General features: G+C 45.1%; 2 protein-coding genes across 3 annotated transcripts; one reads left to right on the top strand and one right to left on the bottom strand.

The window, feature by feature from the left end:
• Window positions 1–69: 69 nt before the first annotated feature.
• GTPBP8 (GTP binding protein 8 (putative)) lies at window positions 70–8160 on the bottom strand. 2 transcript variants are annotated; one of them, XM_054056602.1, is made up of 7 exons: window positions 7853–8160; window positions 6011–6109; window positions 4354–4484; window positions 3914–4013; window positions 3396–3514; window positions 2816–2942; window positions 70–2220 (listed from the first exon to the last, which is right to left on the bottom strand). In XM_054056602.1, exons 1-6 carry the CDS (start codon window positions 8117–8119, stop codon window positions 2858–2860), a joined length of 801 nt encoding a protein of 266 aa, XP_053912577.1. In that variant the 5' UTR covers window positions 8120–8160; the 3' UTR covers window positions 70–2220; window positions 2816–2857. The 2 variants fall into 2 exon arrangements, with proteins under 2 accessions (XP_053912577.1, XP_053912576.1); XM_054056601.1 differs by having other exon boundaries at window positions 70–1885.
• Window positions 8161–13981: 5821 nt separating this feature from the next.
• Window positions 13982–20377, top strand: LOC104055845 (cell surface glycoprotein CD200 receptor 1-B). Its single transcript, XM_054085714.1, has 6 exons — window positions 13982–14034; window positions 14994–15254; window positions 16439–16747; window positions 17506–17757; window positions 18381–18483; window positions 19291–20377. The coding sequence occupies exons 2-6, from the start codon at window positions 15116–15118 to the stop codon at window positions 19313–19315; spliced, it is 828 nt and encodes a 275-aa protein (XP_053941689.1). The 5' UTR covers window positions 13982–14034; window positions 14994–15115; the 3' UTR covers window positions 19316–20377.
• The last annotated feature ends 691 nt before the right edge of the window (window positions 20378–21068 follow it).

Raw genomic sequence — 21068 nt, 5'->3', positions numbered from 1 at the left:
CCAGCCTGGTGATTCTATGATTGTATGATTCAAACACCCCCCAATGAGCAGCTCCAAGTGTAGACATCCCCTGTGGTCGGCGATTAACCCGTAGGCACGGGGGTTCCTAAACTCCGTTATTCTCATCCTGTTACACTTCTTGTTTTCCTCCATCCTATTCTGTACTTTATTATACCTAGTTATTCTTACAACTGGACACTAACTTCCAAGATAACACCCCATGGATTTTTGATGCCAAAAAAGGCCAAACTCAATAGTTCGGGGATTGCAAGAAGGTGGAGAAGATGCACAAAGTGAAATGCTATTACATAGAAGCCTGTGGTCAACATAATTTCTGTAAATAAAATGTGCAGAAGAGGCAAAGCTTTACAAAGTAATTCTAGGTGCCTGCAGTGTGGTGTATACACTGCAAACAACTTAAGGTATAAAAGCATTTAAAAATGAAGCCATCTATGTTACTTCAGTATGCTGCCAGGCTCACCACTGATCAATGAAGGGTGAAAAGAAGGGGACAGCTTTTGTGTCCCTGGGCTGAGAAAGTGCAGTTCCTCACTCAGCAACAAGGCACGTCCCTTAAGTACTTAAGCAAGTCCTTAACTAAGCCTTACTTAAGTCCTTTTAGTAAGAGGAAGTTTGCTAGTGTGTCAGACACCTGTTTACCCAAAGCGTGTTCCCATGAAGGTGCTTAAATCTAATTTTTAATGATTAAAGTGAAGGAGAGGACTTGATTTTATTTACCATCTTACCTGTCACAGGGACACAGATTTTTGCATGTAACAAACTGTAGTGTTTTCTCCTGCAGATGACTGAGTAAGGTACAAGTGTTACTCCATTATTTGAAGCATTTATGAATGAAGATATTTCAGCCAACACAGCAGAAACCCCAGGTATGGCCAGAGTTAAAGATGGTTCTTTGGGATAAGACTGTACATGCTGTTTATATTACAGCTGTAAGAAAATGTATGGCCTAGCTACACATGGCTCCCACTAAAGACACCTCATGGGAATTGCACACACACACATATCACAGGGTCTGATTCACAGTCTGCTGCCATTTCAAAACACTTTTTATACTTAGAAATTAATTTTCCACACATACTTACTATATTTAAGTGATTAATAAAAGACATCTTAGCACTATTAAGTGTCTTTTTTTCTGAAGAGGGACTAATAAAAGAACTGCACTTTCTTTTATTTATATCCATTAACAGCACAGGTTTATTTTAAAAGGCTTTTCAGTCACAGCTGAGTCCCTGAAAGTGACAGCTTTGACAAGATTGATGCTTTTAGAAAATTCTGGTTTTAAGATACTAAGAAAAGATTATTCCTGAAATGTTCACTTGCACTCGTTCCATCTGACTAGATGCTACTGCACTTTCCCTAGGATCAGGCATCCCATGGCCTGGTTTGCTCTGGAGCATTATGGGATTAGAGATAGAATTTTTGAGATTTACATATTTGATGTCTGCTAAGATGTGGAAACTAGAGATCCCCATCTTTCTGCTGCATTCCTCACACCCTGCATTTCTTACAAGTATGCTGAAAACAGACCTCGAGTCTAGTCTGAGAGTTATAAGAAATTCTGTAATGAAACAAAACACTAAAAATACTTCTGAGCGGTTCACAAAAGACCTACCCTTTCTTGAGGTTTAAACACTTAATGTAAGTAACTGACAACTGCACACACACTTTTGGCAATGTTAAGACACGACAAGACAGTGCTGAAGGCTGACATAGGCACTTGATAGCTCTGGTCTAAATTCTCTGGTAACAACTACTGCTATTGATGGTAGTCCTCTTTTTTGCCAGTTCTGTGCCTTGTAATGAGCCAACTTCAGATGTTCTTAGCTGCTGTGGAACACAGTTCTGCCAGCTGTTACAGTGCCTGTAAAGAGTACGAGACATCAGCATCGTGCTTCAGCTGCCAGAGTAGAACAGATGCAGATAACAGGCAATCTCTACAGTCTCTCATCTCTAACAATTCATTTGAGTGCAGCTACAGAAATTCATGCTGGATTTAAAGCAGAAGGTAGATGCAGCACTGGTAGATAAAAAACTGCTGAAGGAGAGAATTCCCATAGGTGTCAGTGATATATTCCACTCTGTTTCAAGCCAACAGTGATCAAAAAACAGATCCCATTAAAGATGTGTCCTTTCCTTCATCCACCTGGAACAGGTGCAACATGATGTATGCAAGTGAGGTGTGCTATCATGCTGCGCCTATCAAACACATGATGCAGAGGAATTACAAAAGTAAAAAACACAAGAAGCCCTAAAAACACCTTTGCAGACAAAAATGTTGGCTATTTCCACTCTAGATCATCATAGAACAGGTGGGTTGCACAGGTGCTAGTGTTTGGCCCCAGCTATATCAACCTCTGCGTTATCATTCAATTAAACGGGGCAAGTACAGTTTGGTTAATGTTAGGGCTATAGTTTTTCTTTTCTAAACTAAGTGCCTTTTAATAATGAGATTACTAGACTATCCTAAATATCTGAGAGCTTAGGCATGCCGTAGTAGCTCTTTGAACATTTAGCTGGAGGGAGAGGAAATGCTGTATTAGAACTTAGCTTCTCTTTGGATGTTCTCTTTGTTTTTTTAGTCCTTAACACCATCATGTAGGTTTTATAAACCAGTTTTATAACCTGGATTCATACACAGTGCAAACTTCCCAAATTGATAAATTTATTAAATGAAAAGCTTATCTTTACAAATACTAATTAATCAAAAAAATATATAAGTTAATAAAAAAAAATAAAAATTCTAGTGCCTTGGGATATTTACAACAAAACTCCAGACCCCCGGTTTTGGTACCTTTTGTTCTGGATGAGCTGAGCAGACCAGGACCCAGTCTTTTCAGCTGGCCTCTACAACAGGCAGGTTTCCAGTAACATGGGCTATAAAACACCTTAGCAAGTGAACCCCTGAAAACTCCAGAGAACTGTGGAAACAAAGGTGTGGATGTTCAGTGCTAGATGCTGCCATGTCTTGGCATAATATAAGCAAACTCAGCCACTGGCTGTATAAAATTACATCTCCCACAATGTAGTACAACCTTGGTAAATTAAGCACTTCAGCTACGTAATCAAACAATTTTAGCTGGCTACTGTTAACGCAACTCCAAACAAAATGGCAAAGCCCACTAGCATGCAGCATATGGACTGATGTCCCTCTTGGAGAAAGGCCAAAGGAAGAGCAGCCTTGAAAGCTAAACTCCACTCACTTACAGAGGGGGAAGAAGGAGAGGAGCGTTTCCCCATCAGCAGCCCAGCACCCTCTATCCATGGGGCACAGAGAAGTGCCACCTCTAGAGGAGATGGTGCTATTTCAGGTAATTTTCCCTACTGCAAATCATCACCTGAAAGGAAACAGCAACAACAGAAAAGAGTTTTACCTGACCAAGAATAGCTGAGGAAAGCATCCCTGAGTTTTCTTGTTTACAAACTCCTGGATCTCCAGTACATTCTTTAACAACAGTCCCTTAGAAGCTCGGTCAATTTTTGTTAACACCATCTGCATGGATCCAGAAAAGGAGGATTAAAAGAGGAAAAGAAGATTATTTTGTTGCTAGGCTGGAACATCCGTAAGAGTCCTGGACCGTCTTGCAAGGCAGGCTGAAAGCTCTGCATCATATTGAGGGGGAAAAAATGGTATAACACAGTTCACCAAAACACTTCTATAGCTGACCTTTTCAATCTCCTCAAGTTGAGCACTGAAAAAAAAATTCAAGCAAAAGATCCCTTAAATCCCACTTGCCCCTCTCAACACACTTTAGGTCTATTTTATTAATACCAAAGGTCAGGCTGGGGTTACTACTTAGGTAGGACAACTTGCATAAGCTCAGGTAGAGGGTACACACCTTTACAGATTATTTGTAGTGTACAACCAGCATGAGAACAAAGCATTACCTACCACATAAGGAATCCCAAACTCTTCCAGCATCTCTATTCCAATATAATCTGTTTTCTGAAGTCCTACTACACCATCAACTAATAGAAAAGTCCTCTTCAAGCTGCCAGAAATAGAAGCAACAGTAATCAGCACCATTATTTCATGCCTGCTCTGCTACTTCCAAATTCATAAGCAAAACAAGTAACACAGGATCTGGGAACTGGAAAAGCCAAGAAAAGCCAAGCATGGGAGATGAGGGTCAGCACGCAGCAGCACCTCAATCTCTTCTGCTGTTTAGTTGTCTAAGTATGAATGAGTGACACCCCAAAGGTTCCCAGGGAAATGGTGTCAGAACTAACCCATACTACCACTGGAAGCAGCTTACCCTCCTATATTTTTCACCTACTTCCATGAAACTGTAACTAGGTGCCTGGCTTTCATTGCTCTGTGAAGTTCCTTACTTGCGCCGTTCCTGCAGGTAGGCCTCCACCATCTCCACAAAGTCTTGCGGGGCACGGTAGCCGTATCCCGGCATATCCACCAGAGTAAAGTACTTCCCTACTTTGAAGAAATTCATCTTCTTGGTGTGGCCCTAGGGAAAGGAATTTGTTTTATTTTTTTTTTTTAAAAAAAAGGTAAGATGAGGAAGGGGGTTGTTCTAAAAAGTTGCTTTAAGCAGTGAATCATAGAATTGTTTGGTTGGAAAAGACCTTAGGGATCACTGAGTCCAACTGTACCTGTCCACTACAAAACTGTATCTCTGGGCACCTTCTCTACCCATCTTTTAAACACCTCCAAGGACGGCGACTCCACCACCTCCCTGGGCAGCCTCTGCCAGTGTCTGAGAACTTTTGCAGTAAAGAAATTTCTCCTAATATCTAGTCTGAACCTCTCCTGGTGCAGCTTGAGGCCACTCCTTCTCATCCTATCACTTGTTTGTTGGGAGAAGAGACCAAACCCCACCTCGCTACACTCTCCTTTCAGGCAGTTGTAGAGAATGATAAGGTCTCTCCCCAGTCTCCTTTTCTTCAGGCTGAACAACCCCAGTTCCCTCAGCCGCTCCTCATAAGGCTTGTTCTCCAGCCCCTTCACCAGTTTTGTTGCCTTTCTCTGGACACGCTCCAGTGCCTCAATGTCCGTCTTGTACCGAAGGGCTCCAAACTGAACACAGGATTTGAGGTGTGGCCTCACCAGTGCCAAGTGCAGGGGCACAATCACTTCCCTGCTGGCCACATCATTTCTGATACAAGCCAGGATGCTGTTGACCTTCTTGGCCACCTGGGCACACTGCTGGCTCACGTTCGGTCTGCTGTGAACCAACAAACTGCAGGTCTTTTTCCACCAGCCAGGTTTCCAGCCACTCTTCCCCAAGCCTACCCCAGGTGTTGCATGGGGTTGTTGTGACTGAAGTGCAGGACCTGGCACTTGGCCTTGTTGACCCTCACACTGTTGGCTGCAGCCCATTGATCCAGCCTGTTCAGATCGCTCTGTGGGGCCTCCCTACTGTCAAGCAAATCAACTCTTTTGCCCAGTTTAGTGTCATCTGCAAACACACTGAGAGTACACTCAATTTCTTCGTCCAGACCATAGATAAAGACCATAAACAGAACAGGTCCCTGCACTGAGCCCTGGGGAACGCCAGTTGTGACTGACATTCACAAGTGGACTAGCAGATGCCCTGCAAAATGTCTACATAGCATACTGTCCACTCCGGCTTGAGAAGGTTGCAAAAATGCTGCTTTTTGAAGCTGCGTGGTCTCCTACCTATGTAGCATCCTATGTGTCTCAAGGATCCTTAAAACAGACTAGAAATACCCTCATGAGTCTCTATGCCTTGTTCTCCCAAAGGGCTTTACATTACCTGTGCTCAGCTCGTGGCACTCTTCTGTCTGGCACAGGTGCCAACCCTGGCTTGAAGAGCTAAGCTGGGCTCTTTCCACCTTATTCTCTGCTACAGCAAGACCTGTGTCAGCCGTGAGCTGGTGGCCGCTGCAGCTGGCACACTCTCCTGCCTCTTCAAGTTACCCAAGAGCTTTTCCTCCAGCCCTTCTCAGCTCTGTCCTCTGCGCTGGCACCAGCTTCTGACCAAGAGGGAGGGAAGTTGAACATGTTACTTACTGGAGTTTTTGATACTCTGACCTCCACTTCTGGAGCCAGTGAAAACAAGGCCCGGATTAAAGATGATTTCCCCACATTGCTTCGGCCGATGAAGCACACCTGCAGGAGGAGAGGGAGGCAGAGCATTTTACCTTTCTACTCCTATCTGCTTCCCTCATCCCAAGAGTCTGGGCAGGGGTACCCCCTCCTGCTGCTGTCGGTCCTGGGCATTTGTCAGCCTGTGGTGCCAGCGTGATACCAACAATGCTGGCAAATAAACTCTTGGAAGACTTGTTTTGGAGCTTTAGAAAGCAAATGTCCTTTATCAAGCCTGGGCAACGCAAGGGAGCAATCTCCATCAATCGTGTGCAGCGAGACAAGAGCTGGGACAGAACAGATGCCCTGCTTAAATGCATGTGGATAAATTCTCCCAGAAATCTTATGCATATTCTATTACTTTCCAAGGACTGATTTTAATGTGATTATGAACTTCACAACAGTCAAAACTCTTGCTCATTTGGAGCTTTGGAGCCAGCTCTGCCTGACCTTGCCTTTGAGACAAGGAAAGGCTACAAATAGAGGGGATTGCAGCACACACAGCTGTTCAGCACAGATCAGACTGAACGCAAGGCATTACCAGCTCCAAAGAATGAACAGTGTCTGGAGAAACACTGAAAGAAACTATCTGAGGGACATGGTGTCTAACTTTCAAAGAACACGATTACTTAGTTGAAGCTTAACTCTACTTTAGCTTAAACCAAAATAGTCCACTTTTTTTGGTAGTAGTAAGTCAATGAATCATGCAATCGTAGAATCACCAGGTTGGAAAATACCTCTTGGATCATGGAGTCCAAACATTTGTATCTACCACTAAACAGATACAAAGGTCCCTGAGCACCTCGTCTACTCATCTTTCAAATACCTCCAGGGATGGTGACTCAACTCCCTGGGCAGCCTCTGCCAGTGTCTGGTGACCTCTTCTGTGAAATTTTTTTTCCTGATATCCAGTCTGAACCTCCCCTGGCACAGCTTGAAGCCATTCTCCCTTGTCCTGTCACCCTCCTCTCCACAACCTCCTTTCAGGTAGTTGTAGACAGCAATAAGGTCTCTCCTCATCTCCTCTTCTCCAGGATAAACAACCCCAGTTCCTTCAGCTGCTCCTCATAAGACTTGTTCTCCAGCCCCTTCACCAGCTGCGTTGATCTTCTCTGGACACTCTCCAGAGCCTCAACATTCTTCTTGTGGTGAGGGGCCCAGAACTGAACACAGTATTTGAGGTGCGGTCTCACCAGTGCCGAGTACAGAGGGAGAATAACCTCCCTGGACCTGCTGGTCACACCGTTTCTGATACAAGCCAAGATGCCATTGGCCTTCTTGGCCACCTGGGCACACTGCTGGCTCATGTTCAGTCGGCTGTCAACCATCACCCCCAGGTCCTTCTCCTTCAGGCAGCTTTCCAGCCACTCTTCCCCCAGTCTGTAGCACTGCATAGGGTTGTTGTGCCCCAAGTGCAGGACCCGTCATTTGGCCTTGTTGAACCTCATGCCATTGGCCTCGGCCCAGCGGTCCAGCCTGATCAGATCCCTTTGCAGAGCCTCCCTACCCTCCAGCAGATCCACACTTCCACCCAGCTTAGTGTCCTCCGCAAACTTGCTAAGGGTGCACTCAATGCCTTCATCCAGGTCATTGATAAAGACATTGAACAGGGCTGGGCCCAGTACCGAGCCCTGGGGACACCACCTGTGACAGCCTCCAGCTGGAGTTAACTCCACTGACCACCAAGCCCTTAAGGGAACGTCCCCGGCGCTGGGGATGCGCTGTGCGGGGCTCCCCTGCGGGGTCTCCGTGCGGCTGTGCGCTCACCTCTGGCAGCGCCGCGGGCGGCGCGTGGTCCATGCGCACGGCGGAGCTCAGGTAGGCGATGCGGTGCGCGGGGCCGGCCCTGAACAGCGCCTCCGCCCGCTGCAGCGCCTCCAGCCCGGGCCGGAACAGCCCGATCCGCGCCGCCTCCGCGCCCGGAGCCAGGCACCGCTCCAGCTGCTCCAGCGGGAACACGGCTCCCCGGCGCCCGCTCCGCAGCGCGACCCGCAGCGACGACAGCGCCGGCGGGGAACCCGCCCGCAAGAGCATCGCCCCGCACCGAGCCCGGAGCGGAGGGGGAGGGACCGGGGAGGGAGGGGCTGCGGGAAGGGGAGGGCCTGTGGGAGGGGAGGGGAGGGTGGTGAGCCTTTCGGCTTCACGGGGCAGCGGGAGGAGGCGTTGTCCATGTGATTCAAGTAGTTACCGACACAAAAAGTGGAGTGTTTTTGATTTCAACAGAGAAGGACTTGGGGGCTGTGGTGGATGAGAAGCTCGATATGAAGCTCATTGCAGGAGTGTTGGACTAGATGACCTTCAAAGGTCCCTTCCAACTCCAGAATTCTTTGATTCTATGATTCTATGAGCTGGCAATGTGCGCTCACAGCCCAGAAGGCCAACCGTATCCTGGGCTGCATCAAAAGAAGCATGGCCAGCAGGGCGAGGGAGGGGATTCTATTCTTGTGAGACCTCATCTGGAATACTGTGTCCAGTTCTAGAATCCTCAACATAAGAAGGGTATGGAGCTGTTGGAATGGGTCCAGAGGAGGGCTATAAAGATGATCAGAGGTCTGGAACATCTCCCATACGAGGACAGGCTGAGAGAGTTGGTGTTGTTCAGCCTGGAGAAGGCTTTGGGAGACCTTATAGTGACCTTCCAGTACCTGAAGTGGCTACAGGAAAGCTGGGGAGGGACTGTTCCCAAAGGCTTGTGGTGAAAAGATGAGGGGGAGTGGCTTTAAACTGCAGAGGGGAAGATTTAGACTAGACATTAGGAAAAAATTCTTCACAATGAGGGTGGTGAGGCACTGACACAGGTCGCCCAAGGAAGCTGTGGATGCCCCATTCCTGGAGGTGTTGAAGGCCAGGTTGGATGGAGCCTTGGGCAGCCTAGTCTGGTGGGACATGTGGGACATGGCAAGAGAGTTGGAACTGGATGATCTTTAAGGTCCCTTCCAACCCAAACCATCCTATAAATCTAAAGTTAAGTTTCATCCAACTGATTGTACTTTTAGAAAGTTAGACAGAATTTCCTTCTGATAGCCTGAGGTTTTCTTTCGAACACTTTTTTTCCCAAACACTGTTCATTCTTTGGAGCTGGTAACGCCTTGCGTTCAGTCTGATCTGTGCTGAACAGGTGTGTCTTCTCCTGTCATTACCTTTGTTTGCAGCCTTTCCTTGTCTCAAAGGCAAGGTCAGGCAGAGCTGGCTCCAAAGCTCCAAATGAGCAAGAGTTTTGACTGTTGTGAAGTTCATAATCACATTAAAATCAGTCCTTGGAAAGTAATAGAATATGCATAAGATTTCTGGGAGAATTTATCCACATGCATTTAAGCAGGACATCTGTTCTGTCCCAGCTCTTGTCTCGCTGCACACGATTGATGGAGATCACTCCCTCGTGTTGCCCAAGACTGATATAGGACGCTTGCTTTCTAACACTCCAAAACGAGTCTTTGAGAGTTTATTTGCCAGCATTTTCAGTATCGCCTAGGCTTAGCTTTCGTAGAGTCGTAGAATCATAGAATCATGGAATGGTTTGGGTAGGAAGGGACCTTAAAGATCATCCAGTTCCATGCCCCCTGCCATGGGTAGGGACTGGATCAGGTTGCTTATAGCCTCATCCAGCCTGGCCTTGAACGCCTGCATGGATGTTTGTCCTTGCTCCTCCTGTGTTCTTTATAGACTTGAAGTGAGCATAGGAACATCGCTGCGCTGCTCAGGGCTCTGCGCTGGGGTGCGGCAATGAAACAGAGCAAAGAAACAATGTCCTTTGGCACCCTCCATCTCTCTGCTGTGCAAATAAGTTTCCCAAGAGCTTGTCTGATGTAAAACCTTGTAACATCATTTTCTGAAAGTTAACTGCATAATTTTCAGACAATGTTTCTAGAAGTGATATCACAGGGCACTTATGCAGAAAGACCATTGCTTACACATATTCCTGTAGAAACCAAGACCATCCTCGAGCTGGTGGAGTGCCCTAAGTCAAAGACGAAGAACGCTCTCACCTGCAGTGAGAGTATTCCATCCTATAAACATCATAGTATAAAACTGAGGGATCACAAGGGTCTCACTCTCTTCTTTGATGGACAACGTCCAGTTTTGTCTGTTTGCTCCTGATCCCAAATCCATGTATTCCTGAATCCAGTTCCAGAGCCCAGCTCCCTCCTGCCACTTGCCTTGCTTGCTCTGCAGCATAGAGGGGCAGGGATACAATTTCATGTATTTCTATATCTTATTTTCTTATTAAGAGTCTCAAATGTCTCTTCAGTTGCAGGTTCTGTAGTTCACATGTTAGGGAAAGAGTACGAAAATAATTTAGCCCCCATTAAAAATGCTGACAGTCATTCCTTTGGAGTACAAGAGAGGGATCTGTAGCCATTGACACTGACCTAAATCCCAAAGAATGGTCAAGGGCATGGAGATGGAAGGAAGTAGTGACTCCAGCTGTTGTGTCTGATCTGACCTGGTCTATTGCAGCATTGTGCAACAGGTCAAACCATCATTCTTTTTGGATGCTTCTCAGAGAAAAGTAGCTGTGAGAACAACTGGAGATGGTGTTCTGGGAGATTAGTGAAGGCTTCCAGTGCATTTGGGGCAGTCATTTCAGGTCCTGTGAGCCAACTGGTTTTTTGAGCTTCATTTCCAGGAAGAGAAAGTGAGACCAAATATTGTCACCAGGAAGCGTGTCAGAAAGGAAAGCACAGCACCTTTCTGCTGTTCTCTAACATTAAGAGCACTACTGAGTTTGTCTGAAACTGTCCTCCTAAAATACAGCCTGTGTTCTTTCCATTTGTAAGATGGTTCAGGAACTAGAGTTAGAAGGACAGAGGGTTTGAGAGGCTGAATTACTTGTATAAAGTACAAAGCAGTCCTGCATTTTCCACTATGCAAAGTATTCTATTTTAGGGGGGAAAAAGTGTATTTTTTCAAAGCTGGAAGCCTCTTAACAGCTGGACATTCTAAGAGAAAAACAATTAAAAAGTAAAAAAAAAAAAAGAAACAATCACCTCATTAGTGGGAAAATTTTTGAGAAGTCATAGAAGAAAGAGGCAGCATTGTTCATGAGGCAGTAAACACTTCTAGTCCAAGCTGAGGAATGGTTTCCACCGGCTTCACATATATCTCTTTTTGATATTCATCTCAAATTCAGTGAATCTTTTCCATTTGTACCTGGTCTGACCTCTGCTGCAGAGAATGTGTTTGCACTTCAGCCTTTGAAGAGAGGCAAAGAGCAGAAGGCAGAACTACCCCATTGATTTTCTCAGACTTGGTCTTGGTCGTTAGTGCAAGAAGTAGTGCTGTGAATATGCAGAAGAGGAGTAAATTCTGGGTTTTAAGGGCACTAAATCAGTTGGAAACCACTTGAATCTGGGCTGAAAAAGTAGAAGTAGTGCCAGTAACACAGGTGCCTGGGGACAATGACAAGGGGAAAATCTTCCTGTGATTGGTGCCAGTGGGATGGAGACCTATTTAATCAAGAACTGATTCCAGAGAAACTTTTGTTTCCTTAATGCTGGTTGCTGTGGCCATGACCGGAACTATAGTAGCAGCAGGTGAATCTTGAACTAAAGGAACTGGTAGAGAAGAAAGGTAACATTATGTGTTTGCTTCCCCTCCCAGTCTTGCTGTGCCTCACGTCACACGACGATGTTATTGCAGAGACATTCAGAATATCAGACAGCTATGTGAGGACACTTCTGTGCTCCACATCCTGAACAGGCTTTATCAGCAGAGCTCCTGCCTTCATGCAATTCATATCTGTACTAAAAAGGTTCAGTGGCACGAGGGAAAAAAGGCTCAAACAATATTAATCCCGTTACAAATTTCCAAGCAAAGTTCCAGTTTAGGAAAGAACTTGTGTTCCATGGCTGAGATCCCACAAGATGTCCTTGTTTTGTTTGTAATAATAATCTAGAAATGTAATCTTACTATCTCATCAGTCTGAGATTGCTCTTCTTAGCATACCTTAGATTTTATGGGCATGGCATCCAAAGGCTGTTGTGAGACATAATTCAAGGGTACTGATGGCTTACATAGCCCCCTGTTGAGTTTTACATTGTAAGAGCTGGTGGGGATGGTCTCAGTTTGTCCCTTGCAGATCCACAACACGTTTGCTTAGATTACAATATTCTCCCATGATCTGGCCCAAAAGCATTTCTGATGCAGGCAAAATATATCTCAGATGATTTATAAATCCTGTAAGAGCTTCAGCAAATGCCTCCTTCTCTGCTCCCAAAAGGAAATGCCCTCATTCAGGAGTTATACTGCACTTAACAGAACTTAACACATCAATAGTAGGAAGCAAAGAACATCCCTAAAAGTAAGATGAAGTGCTTCACCTTTAACAGGATACATAAAAAGAATTTTTCAAGGTGGGTGTTGTTGCTTGCTTTGGCCACGAGATGGAGAGGAAAGCTCGGCTGGAGCCTGGGTCCTGACCAAAGTCCTCACAGAGGGGCTGCACAGCAGCAGCGTGAAGCCAACGTCTGCAAAACTGCTCTGGTGGGGGCTAAGTCATAAGTATCCATCGAGCAACTACGTAGCAGAATTCTCTGAAATACCCAGGAGGAGAACAAAACCCAGCATTTGGTACATCAGTAACTGGCCAGGAGAAAAGTAGGTGAAAGCCTTCTGCTAGTGACACCGTGTACATAGAGATCCCCTTCCTGGAGGTCTTGCAGAATGGATAAAAATGTAAGGTAGCAAGAGAGAAATTATACAGAGGAAATGGGATATCGCACAGTCTTTCGTGGTACTCTACAGCTTCAAGTAAAACAGGGTCTCAAAACACAGAAGAGCTGAGGAAGAAACAAGCTAATGCTGAAGGACACTTAAAACCAGCTCCAGGTCTGTGCCAGAGGTAGATAGAGAACAGCTATGTCCAACAGCTCAGTTGTTTGGATTAGCTGCTTGGGACACACCTGTGGTGCTCTTTCTACAATACTACCACACCATCTGGCTCCAGCTCTAGCGTCACTGAAAGTTCAGGCTTCTAAAAATAAAAAACACCCATCAATCCTCCGCCAGCCCAATTGCCCATTTACAACCTTTCAGCTCTTCCGTCATGCAGTAACTTGCTGTGCTGTGACCAGACTCTAATCCAAACACTGAGATCACAATAGTCTATCTGAAGAAACAAACCCAACATTTTCAGGCATCATCTTCAGTATCAGAGAGCAAGCATAATCTTCAGAAAAACCCCAAACCCAACCCCCCACCCAAACCAGTAGGTCTCACCCCAAAGATAGCTGGATTAGGTGGGATCACATGCTGTAGGAAATTCTCCCTTTCCATTTATCAGTTTTCCTGGCTGAGTTTCTAAAATGACCCTAGGTCCTTTCAGTTGCCTGGGTGCATTGGTCCCAATTAAACCCCAAGAGATCAGGACCCTGAAATCTTCTGATTTTCATGACCATTAGTTCTTGCTGCCTCTGCCGTCTAGTGCTCAGGTACATCACCCATAGATTCTATGACTGAAAACTTTGGTATGTCTTGCATTGCAGGGATCTAAATGTGGTCTTTGCTTCTTGGATCTGCCTCTGAACATGAGAGATGGTTGTTGCACTCAACCACCAAACCACACTGCACTGAAGCAGAAGTTGCATGGAGCAAGGTGCACGTAGCTGTCTGGAGTTGTTTGACAAAGTGACTCTTGGAAATTATAGCTGCAGCCAGCACAGGTGAAGGTTTCATTACTTTGCTGCCGTTGACTTTTCTGAATATAAAATTTGTGAATACGGGTTGTCTAACTTTCTTTTTGAATTTACCCAGCTTTTCCTTTGAGTCCCTAATAGGTGCTATGCCTTTGCTCAGTTAAGTGGGGAGGAAGAGAGATACGGTTGCCTGCCTGACAGTGATTCCTTCCATTTGTGGATCTCTTGCATCTGTTTGACTTTCAGCACAGCCATGGAAATACACAAATCTGCAGTTACAGTAGTTGTGGAAGGAGAGTTCTGTTTTTCAAGGAGGTAAATAGTCACCAACTCATTTCGGCTTGGTGGCTTCAAAGTTTGTGAAGACTAACATTTTTCTGATAAAATTTAATTCAGTGCATTAATCTCCAAGTAGGTTCCTCTCATACCTAGGGTGGCTGTCTTTGCTGATACAAGACAGCTGTCTTAATCCCATGGGAAGAGAGACAGTAGGAGCTTGGGGAAATGTCTTTAAGGGACTCTTCTAGCTCTAAACAAAAGTCATAGGTTGGCACTGGAGTGACCTTCAGTGTCCACCTCTGTATGTATGAGGGAACATAGTAGCAGAACAGTGGGAAAAACAAACAAAACAGCAGTGCAAAAAAAAAAAAGCAACCCTGGCCTAATTGTCTGTAGGTGTACTTTTGTCAGAGAAATGGAGCTGTGATATAAATGTACACTGTAACTGCCTACTTTCCCTTGCTGCAAGGGAGAAGTGATTGCCAGTGCCTCTCAGAGAAAAGGTGTTAGGCTGTTAGGTTTGTAGGGAAGGGTAGAGTGGGGACAAAGAGGAATGTGGTTTAAGAGACATAAGGAGGAACTTCTTCGCAATGAGGGTAGTGAGGCACTGGCACAGGTTGCCCAGGGAAGCTGTGGATGACCCATCCCTAGAGGTGTTCAAGGCCAGGTTCGATGGGGCTTTGGGCAGCCTGGTCTGGTGGGAGGTGTCCCTGCCCATGGCAGGGGGGTTGGAACTGGATGATCTTTAAGGTCCCTTCCAACCCAAACTATTCTGATTCTATGGTGAGCATCCTTCAAGTGGGAAGCTAAGAATATCCTTCCCTCAGTTCCCAATAATAGAACTCTCACTGCAAGATTTGAACCAGATGTGAAAAATCACACTGCTTAGACTTAATGCAAGTTCTGCTCTATAGTTTTTCTTCCCACAGTAATATTATAGGGAAGGCCAATAGTCAGAAAGCAAGTACTGATAGCATTTCCTCTCTGTTCACCAGTTATCAGCACAGGAAGCTTTATTCTAGGAAGAACCACCATGATCTCTTTGTAACTGCACTGTGGAGCCCCTCAGGAGTGTACAAAGAGCAGGGACTCTGGCTGTGAGGATCACTGGCAGGGAATGATGGGCAGCTCACAGCAAGCTGGATGGTGCCAGAAACCCACATCACCCACAGAGGCAAGAGCTGCTTTGAAAGTTGTCAGGAAGACGACATATATCATTGTCCTGCTCACCATCGCTGTGGCCACAGAACTTACAGGTACTTCTGACGGTACTTTGGTACCAACTGTCTGTTAAGGGCAGAGGTGGAAAAGGCAGTATATCAGAGGGAGTTTTACCCAGTTCTTTGGGGAAGAAAAAATCCAGGGGAAGGGATCTTTACAAATTGCTGAAGGGACTTTTTGATCTAAACCCGATAACCTGCAAATCAAAACATTTCTAGCTGCAACTAGATCTCTTCAGTTGTCAACCAGTAAAATGTTTAGCTTTTCAATGGTTTGATGAAAACTGGTGATGATTTTCTTGCAGTATGATATTTTTTTTGTGATAATTAACAGGTTTATTAGAAACATGTTTGCTGGGAAGTTTTCTGATCAATCTGAACACCCTATCAAGTTTTGCTCTTCGGTATTTGTGACTTGTCCTGCCAAATAAATTATACACTAGATTCAGACATTAAGAAGATTTGATAAGTTTTAATAAGACTTAATGGGAAGGTTCTTTCCTCTTTCCAAACTCAGCAAATACTTAGAAAAGCTAATTAAAAAAATGCAGGAACTGAAAAAGCAGCTATAAGCCTTCTCTTCTTTGCTAAACATTAATGATGCAAATTCTTGGTTTTCTTGTTTGTTTTTGCCATGACAGGTGAGGCAGGTCCTAAGACAGTGATCTCGAGTATATTAGGGATGTCTTCATCTAATATCAAACAGGAATGTGTTTTCTTTCCCGTTAAATGTCATACTCCTCTCCTCATATAAGCTTTGAATTGGCAAGGGGGAAGTTGCTACCTGTGCTTGACTTGGTTGGGAGGGTTGGTTATATCCAGCACAAAAGTGGGGTGAACATCTTCAAATATGCATTTTTCTGCTGTACTGGGCAGTGATGCTCAGAGAAAAGAAACGGAGATTTCCTCATACAGATGGGCTCTGCAGCTCGTTCAGACTGCTTCCCAGACATGCGATTTATTCACTGTCCAAGGGAGAGGACCATATAGAGGGATTGAAACCAAAACCAAGGACCAATGTATGCAAACATAGATGTGAATGTGTAGATCTGTTCCCATCTAAGAAAAGACAGACAGGTCTTGGGCTGGCTAAACAAGGGCCCTGCCCTAGTGTAATAGCATAGCCATTTCTCTGTGAAGCACAGATCAGAACTCCAGCGTTATGAGGGACATCCCTGGGTACCTTCTCACAAAGCCTTATTCTTTTTTCTCTCCTTCAGAGTACAAGAGAGTGTCAGAAACAGTAGGCAAGAGCTCTGTGCTCACCTGCTCTCCCAAATCAGATACGATTATGGCAACATGGAGAATAAGCTCCAAGGTTGGAGGATTCTGCACCTTGGGATACAGGGCTGATGTGAACAAGACAAAGAGAGCGAACTGCAGTGACAGCGTGGACTGGAAATTTAGACCAGATCAGGATCTTGCCCTTGAGATACGGCAAGTAGGAATAGCTGATGAGGGAAATTACACCTGCCAACTGATAGAACTAGATGGGAATTTTTGGAAGACGTACCACCTGACTGTGCTGGGTAAGGCACTCTTCCTCATTTTACAGTTCTACAAAGGACCATGTCTGAGCTTGGACATACAAACCTCCTCTCCCCATGCACCCATAGAAACACGCAATAAGCAGAGGAGCTTTCTTGCAGGGATAAATTCTTACACATTTCATTGGTAGTAGCTCTGTGTCTCCTTATTTCCCAAAACTCTTCTCCCTTTTGCCACCCCCTTTTCCACTGTCTAGTCAGAAAAGACTGTTGTGATGCAGTTCCAAATGTATTAACAGAGGATTCTGCATATGCTTCCAGTTATCCCATAGAATCAATCATTAATACAGTAATTTAAGACCTAAAGCATGTGACAGTAACGCTTCCAAGTGCTGAGATACTCTATCAAGCACAGGATGTTCTTATCCAGATAAGAATGGTCCCATTTCCTCTTACACCGGCATTCAGATACATTTTAAACCATGTGTACGGTGGCTGCTTAAGACGTAAGTCTAATCCAGCCCTGTATTTGGGGTAATTCCCTACCACAAAGTCCAGGGAGACCTCCTCTAATAATACATGCCTGTGGAATCTCACCTACGTGGGGAGAGCTGTCCAAAAGGAACAGAGAGGCATGATCTTTGTCTCTTGTGACTCTGGCCCATGTCACTGTAATGCAATGGCACCTCCAACCTTATTCTGCTCTTTCTACTCTGTTCATTTTGGGTAGAGAACAAGAACATCCTACCCCAATTGTGTCAAACTAACTCCATGCGTCTCCCCTTCTCAATGCTTTGCAGTTCCCCCCCGGCTGATCCTGTCCTGTGATGATCACGGGAACCCCGTGTGCAAGGCAGCGACAGGGAAGCCAGCTGCTCAGATCTCATGGGTCCTAGAAAGCAACTCCACCTCCGAGGAAGAAGACCATGTCAACGGGACAGTAACTGTTCTCAGCAGGTTCACAGCATATAGCACCAACATGATTAATATGACCTGCATTGTGTCCCACCCGACTGGGAACCAGAGCAAGTCCATAGTCTGTCAACCCCCAAGTAAGCTTCCCTTTCTCTATTCAGTGTTCAAAACTCCATTTAGCTTTCTGTCTGTGCACTAAATAAAAAATCAGTGGCATTGGCAGCATTGCAGCAGGAACCGTGTAGCTGAACTGAAGTGAAGGATGAGTGAAGAATGAACAAAAGCGCTGTCAGGACTGTGAAGTCATTTGTGAAATTCTAGGAAAGGGATGGAGTAGTCTTCCCTTCAGTGGTTAGGGCTAAATGGAAAGGCAGGATTTTTCAGCAGTTCTTGACACACAAGGATGTCGATGGTGTGATCACCTAGACCCGTGTATCATAATGCAGTGATATCATTACACCATGCTAATTGTTGGGTTACACATGGGTTGCAACAGGAAGACTGAAAGCCAACTTACACCTTCTAAAGACTGCTGGTAAGTGAAGGCTTTAGGTTGTGAAGTTGAAGATGTTGCTGGGAAGTTCTGCGCCATCACATGTACTTCACTGAATTGTTTGTCCCCAGTTCTTTGCCCCGTGCTGTACCTCAGCTCCCTTAAGTCACCCTCCAAAATACAGCAAAATACAGGCATCCTGACAGAGGCTCAGGGTAAACAAAAGGTCTGTGAAGTGTATCTAAAAGAGTATATGTTTCTATTTAGGGAACGGTGCACACTTTCTTCACTGTGTCATCAGCCTTGCTAGTCTCCTGAGCCTCCTCTTCCTGCTTGCTGTTCTTCATCTCTGCATCTGTTGTGATAGCAGGTACGTATGGGGCATGATACACACAAACCCCTGTGGTCAGCCCTGGGGATGTTTAGAAGGGCTTCTGGTACTGTTTCAGATCATGTGCAGTCACCTTAGTCTGTCACAAACATGCCAGTTCAGCACATGTTCATAGAGGTTTATCCGAGGTCTGTAATACCATAGCTGGGGCAGAGAATGAGGGAGACCATACATGTGTTAGAAGGCTTCTTCCTGCTGCCGTATTTCTTTCAGAAGCAAAAATACATGGAATACAGGGAATGGTTAGTTTTTTTCCAGCCAATTGAGGGTTCTGAAAAAGATTGTCAGGCTATCAAGATTAAAGCAGCAGCAGAATATCTTTCTGAGCTTGGAGCCAGACTTCTGATCCATTTTATCCTACTCAGAGGAAGCCAGGGCCAATGTAGAAATGCAGGAAGTATTGCATGAGAGCAGAAGTTGTCTGCTGTTGTAAACTGCTCAGGAGTTCTGGCAGTAGTCTGGCAGCTTGTCAAACTACTCTGTCTGAGCTATCCTCTCTGTCACAAGGTGCAGTTGCTGCCTAGAATTACAACACCAACACCACCACAGAGGCAGAATTAACTGCTGTGTTCAAGTCACTTGAGCTCCACACTGCTGTGGCTCTTGGCAGCGCTCTGTTTTGTGCTATAGTCATGCTCCTGTGAGACTACAGACATAAAGCCTTAGGTTGCTGTTTCTCTACGAAATAAAAAGGAGCAATTCTGTTCTTATGTTCCTAGAACCTAAAATAACATTTCAAAATCAGCCTCGTCCTCACACTTAGATTATTGGTGTCTTGTTTCCTAGGATAAGGAGAAGGGCCTATGTCTAACTCAGCATCTGACCAGAGATGAAAGAAACTCCCAGTGTGCCTCAGTCAGCAATGGGAAATGCAGCAGGGACTCAACAGCACCAAAATGTTTGGGAAAAAGAAGTGAATGTCTGCAGTGCAGCTGATGTACCTGTGCAGGAACATGGCACGCAGGGCAGATGCTACCTGGCGTTTATCAGCTCCATCTTCCATCATCTCTCTAGGGCAACTATAGATGCTGTTATCACTCATGGAGTGTCAATCTTTCTTTGTAAAACCAAATCTAACATACATGCAACAGGAAATTAGTTCATGTTGTATAAAATGAGGTCATTCCATTTCAAATAAATTGTATTCTAATATTTAAGTATTGTGTTATAGGATAGAATAAAACAGAAGACATTTTCATAGAATCATAGAATAGTTTGGGTTGGAAGGGACCTTAAAGATCATCCAGTTCCAACCCCCCTGCCATGGGCAGGAATATCCAAATAAATCAGGCTGCCCAAGGCCCAATCCAACTCGTCCCTGGGGTTAACCAGGGTTAGTGATGAAATAATCTGAAAAATGAAATGAGCACAATTCTACATCTTAAGTTTGCTTTATGTAACTATGATACGAGGGGGGAAAAATCCACTCTCTACATTGAATCTAAGCAGAGTGGATATTAAAAAGAAGATGATTTTGCTCTTTAAAGGTTTTGATGTGCCAGTGTGATGGTATGTCAGAGGTGGATGGCAAGATCTGTGAGATCCACTTGCAGACCTCAAGGCTATTTCTGCAAATTTAGGGAGATGTGTGACCCTGGATCTGCTCCATCATTACCTCCAACACCTGACTTGACACTTAAAGCTGAGAGTCCAGCAATGAAGATTTTTGCTGTGTTAGGTTGTACTCTATGTTAGATGGTGGCACAGACATTTTAACTGTTGTGGTCCAACCCAGCAACAGCCATGACACCATGCCTGGTGGGGCTCAGCTTGAGCTGAATTTGCATTGGCTAATCTGCATGGAAATGAAGAACAGAGATGGTGGTGATGAGATGAGTTTTGCCTAACAGCTGAGGACATGGCTTTAGGTTAATATTGTACAAGCCAAAGAATTCCAAAATCTTTGAATAAATTGAATTAAGACTTTGGAGCCTGCTAGACCTGTTTTCAAGTGTGTCATTGAAGGAATCCATTGGTTTTGCAGGTGTAATCTTACAGAACTTCCATGTTTCATCAGATGGAGCCCTGCAAAGCTGCAGCAGTCATTGAGTACCCAAGCTCTACCAAGAACTAAAAGCTTTAATGCACCAGCTTTTTGAAGTCTGCAAGAGCAAAATCTTCAGTGGGACCCTGCAAAAGGGCTATAGAATCATAGAACAGTTTGAGTTGGAAGGGACCTTAAATATCATCTAGTTTCAACCCCCCTGTCATGGGCAGGGACACCTCCCACCAGGCCAGGCTGCCAAAGGCCCCATCCAACCTGACCTTGAACACCTCCAGGGATGGGGCAGCCACAACTTCCCTGGGCAACCTGTGCCAGTGCCTCAATGCTCTCATCGTGAAGGAATTCCTCCTTATGTCTAGTCTAAATCTACCCCTCTCCAGTTTATAGCCATTGCCCCTAGTCCTATCACTACAAGCCTGTGTAAAAAGTCCCTCCCCAGCTTTCCTGTAGCCTGTTCAGGTTCTGGTAGGTTGCTATAAGGTCTCCTCGGAGCCTTCTCTTCTCCAGCATGAACAAGCCCAACTCTCTCAGCCTGTCCTCGTATGGGAGGTGCTCCAGC

The sequence above is a fragment of the Cuculus canorus genome, chromosome 1 (assembly GCF_017976375.1).
Source record: "Cuculus canorus isolate bCucCan1 chromosome 1, bCucCan1.pri, whole genome shotgun sequence".
NCBI classification, from domain to species: Eukaryota; Metazoa; Chordata; class Aves; order Cuculiformes; family Cuculidae; genus Cuculus; species Cuculus canorus.
Note: the sequence above shows the minus strand (reverse complement) of the source record. Positions and strands in the feature narration are given on the sequence as shown.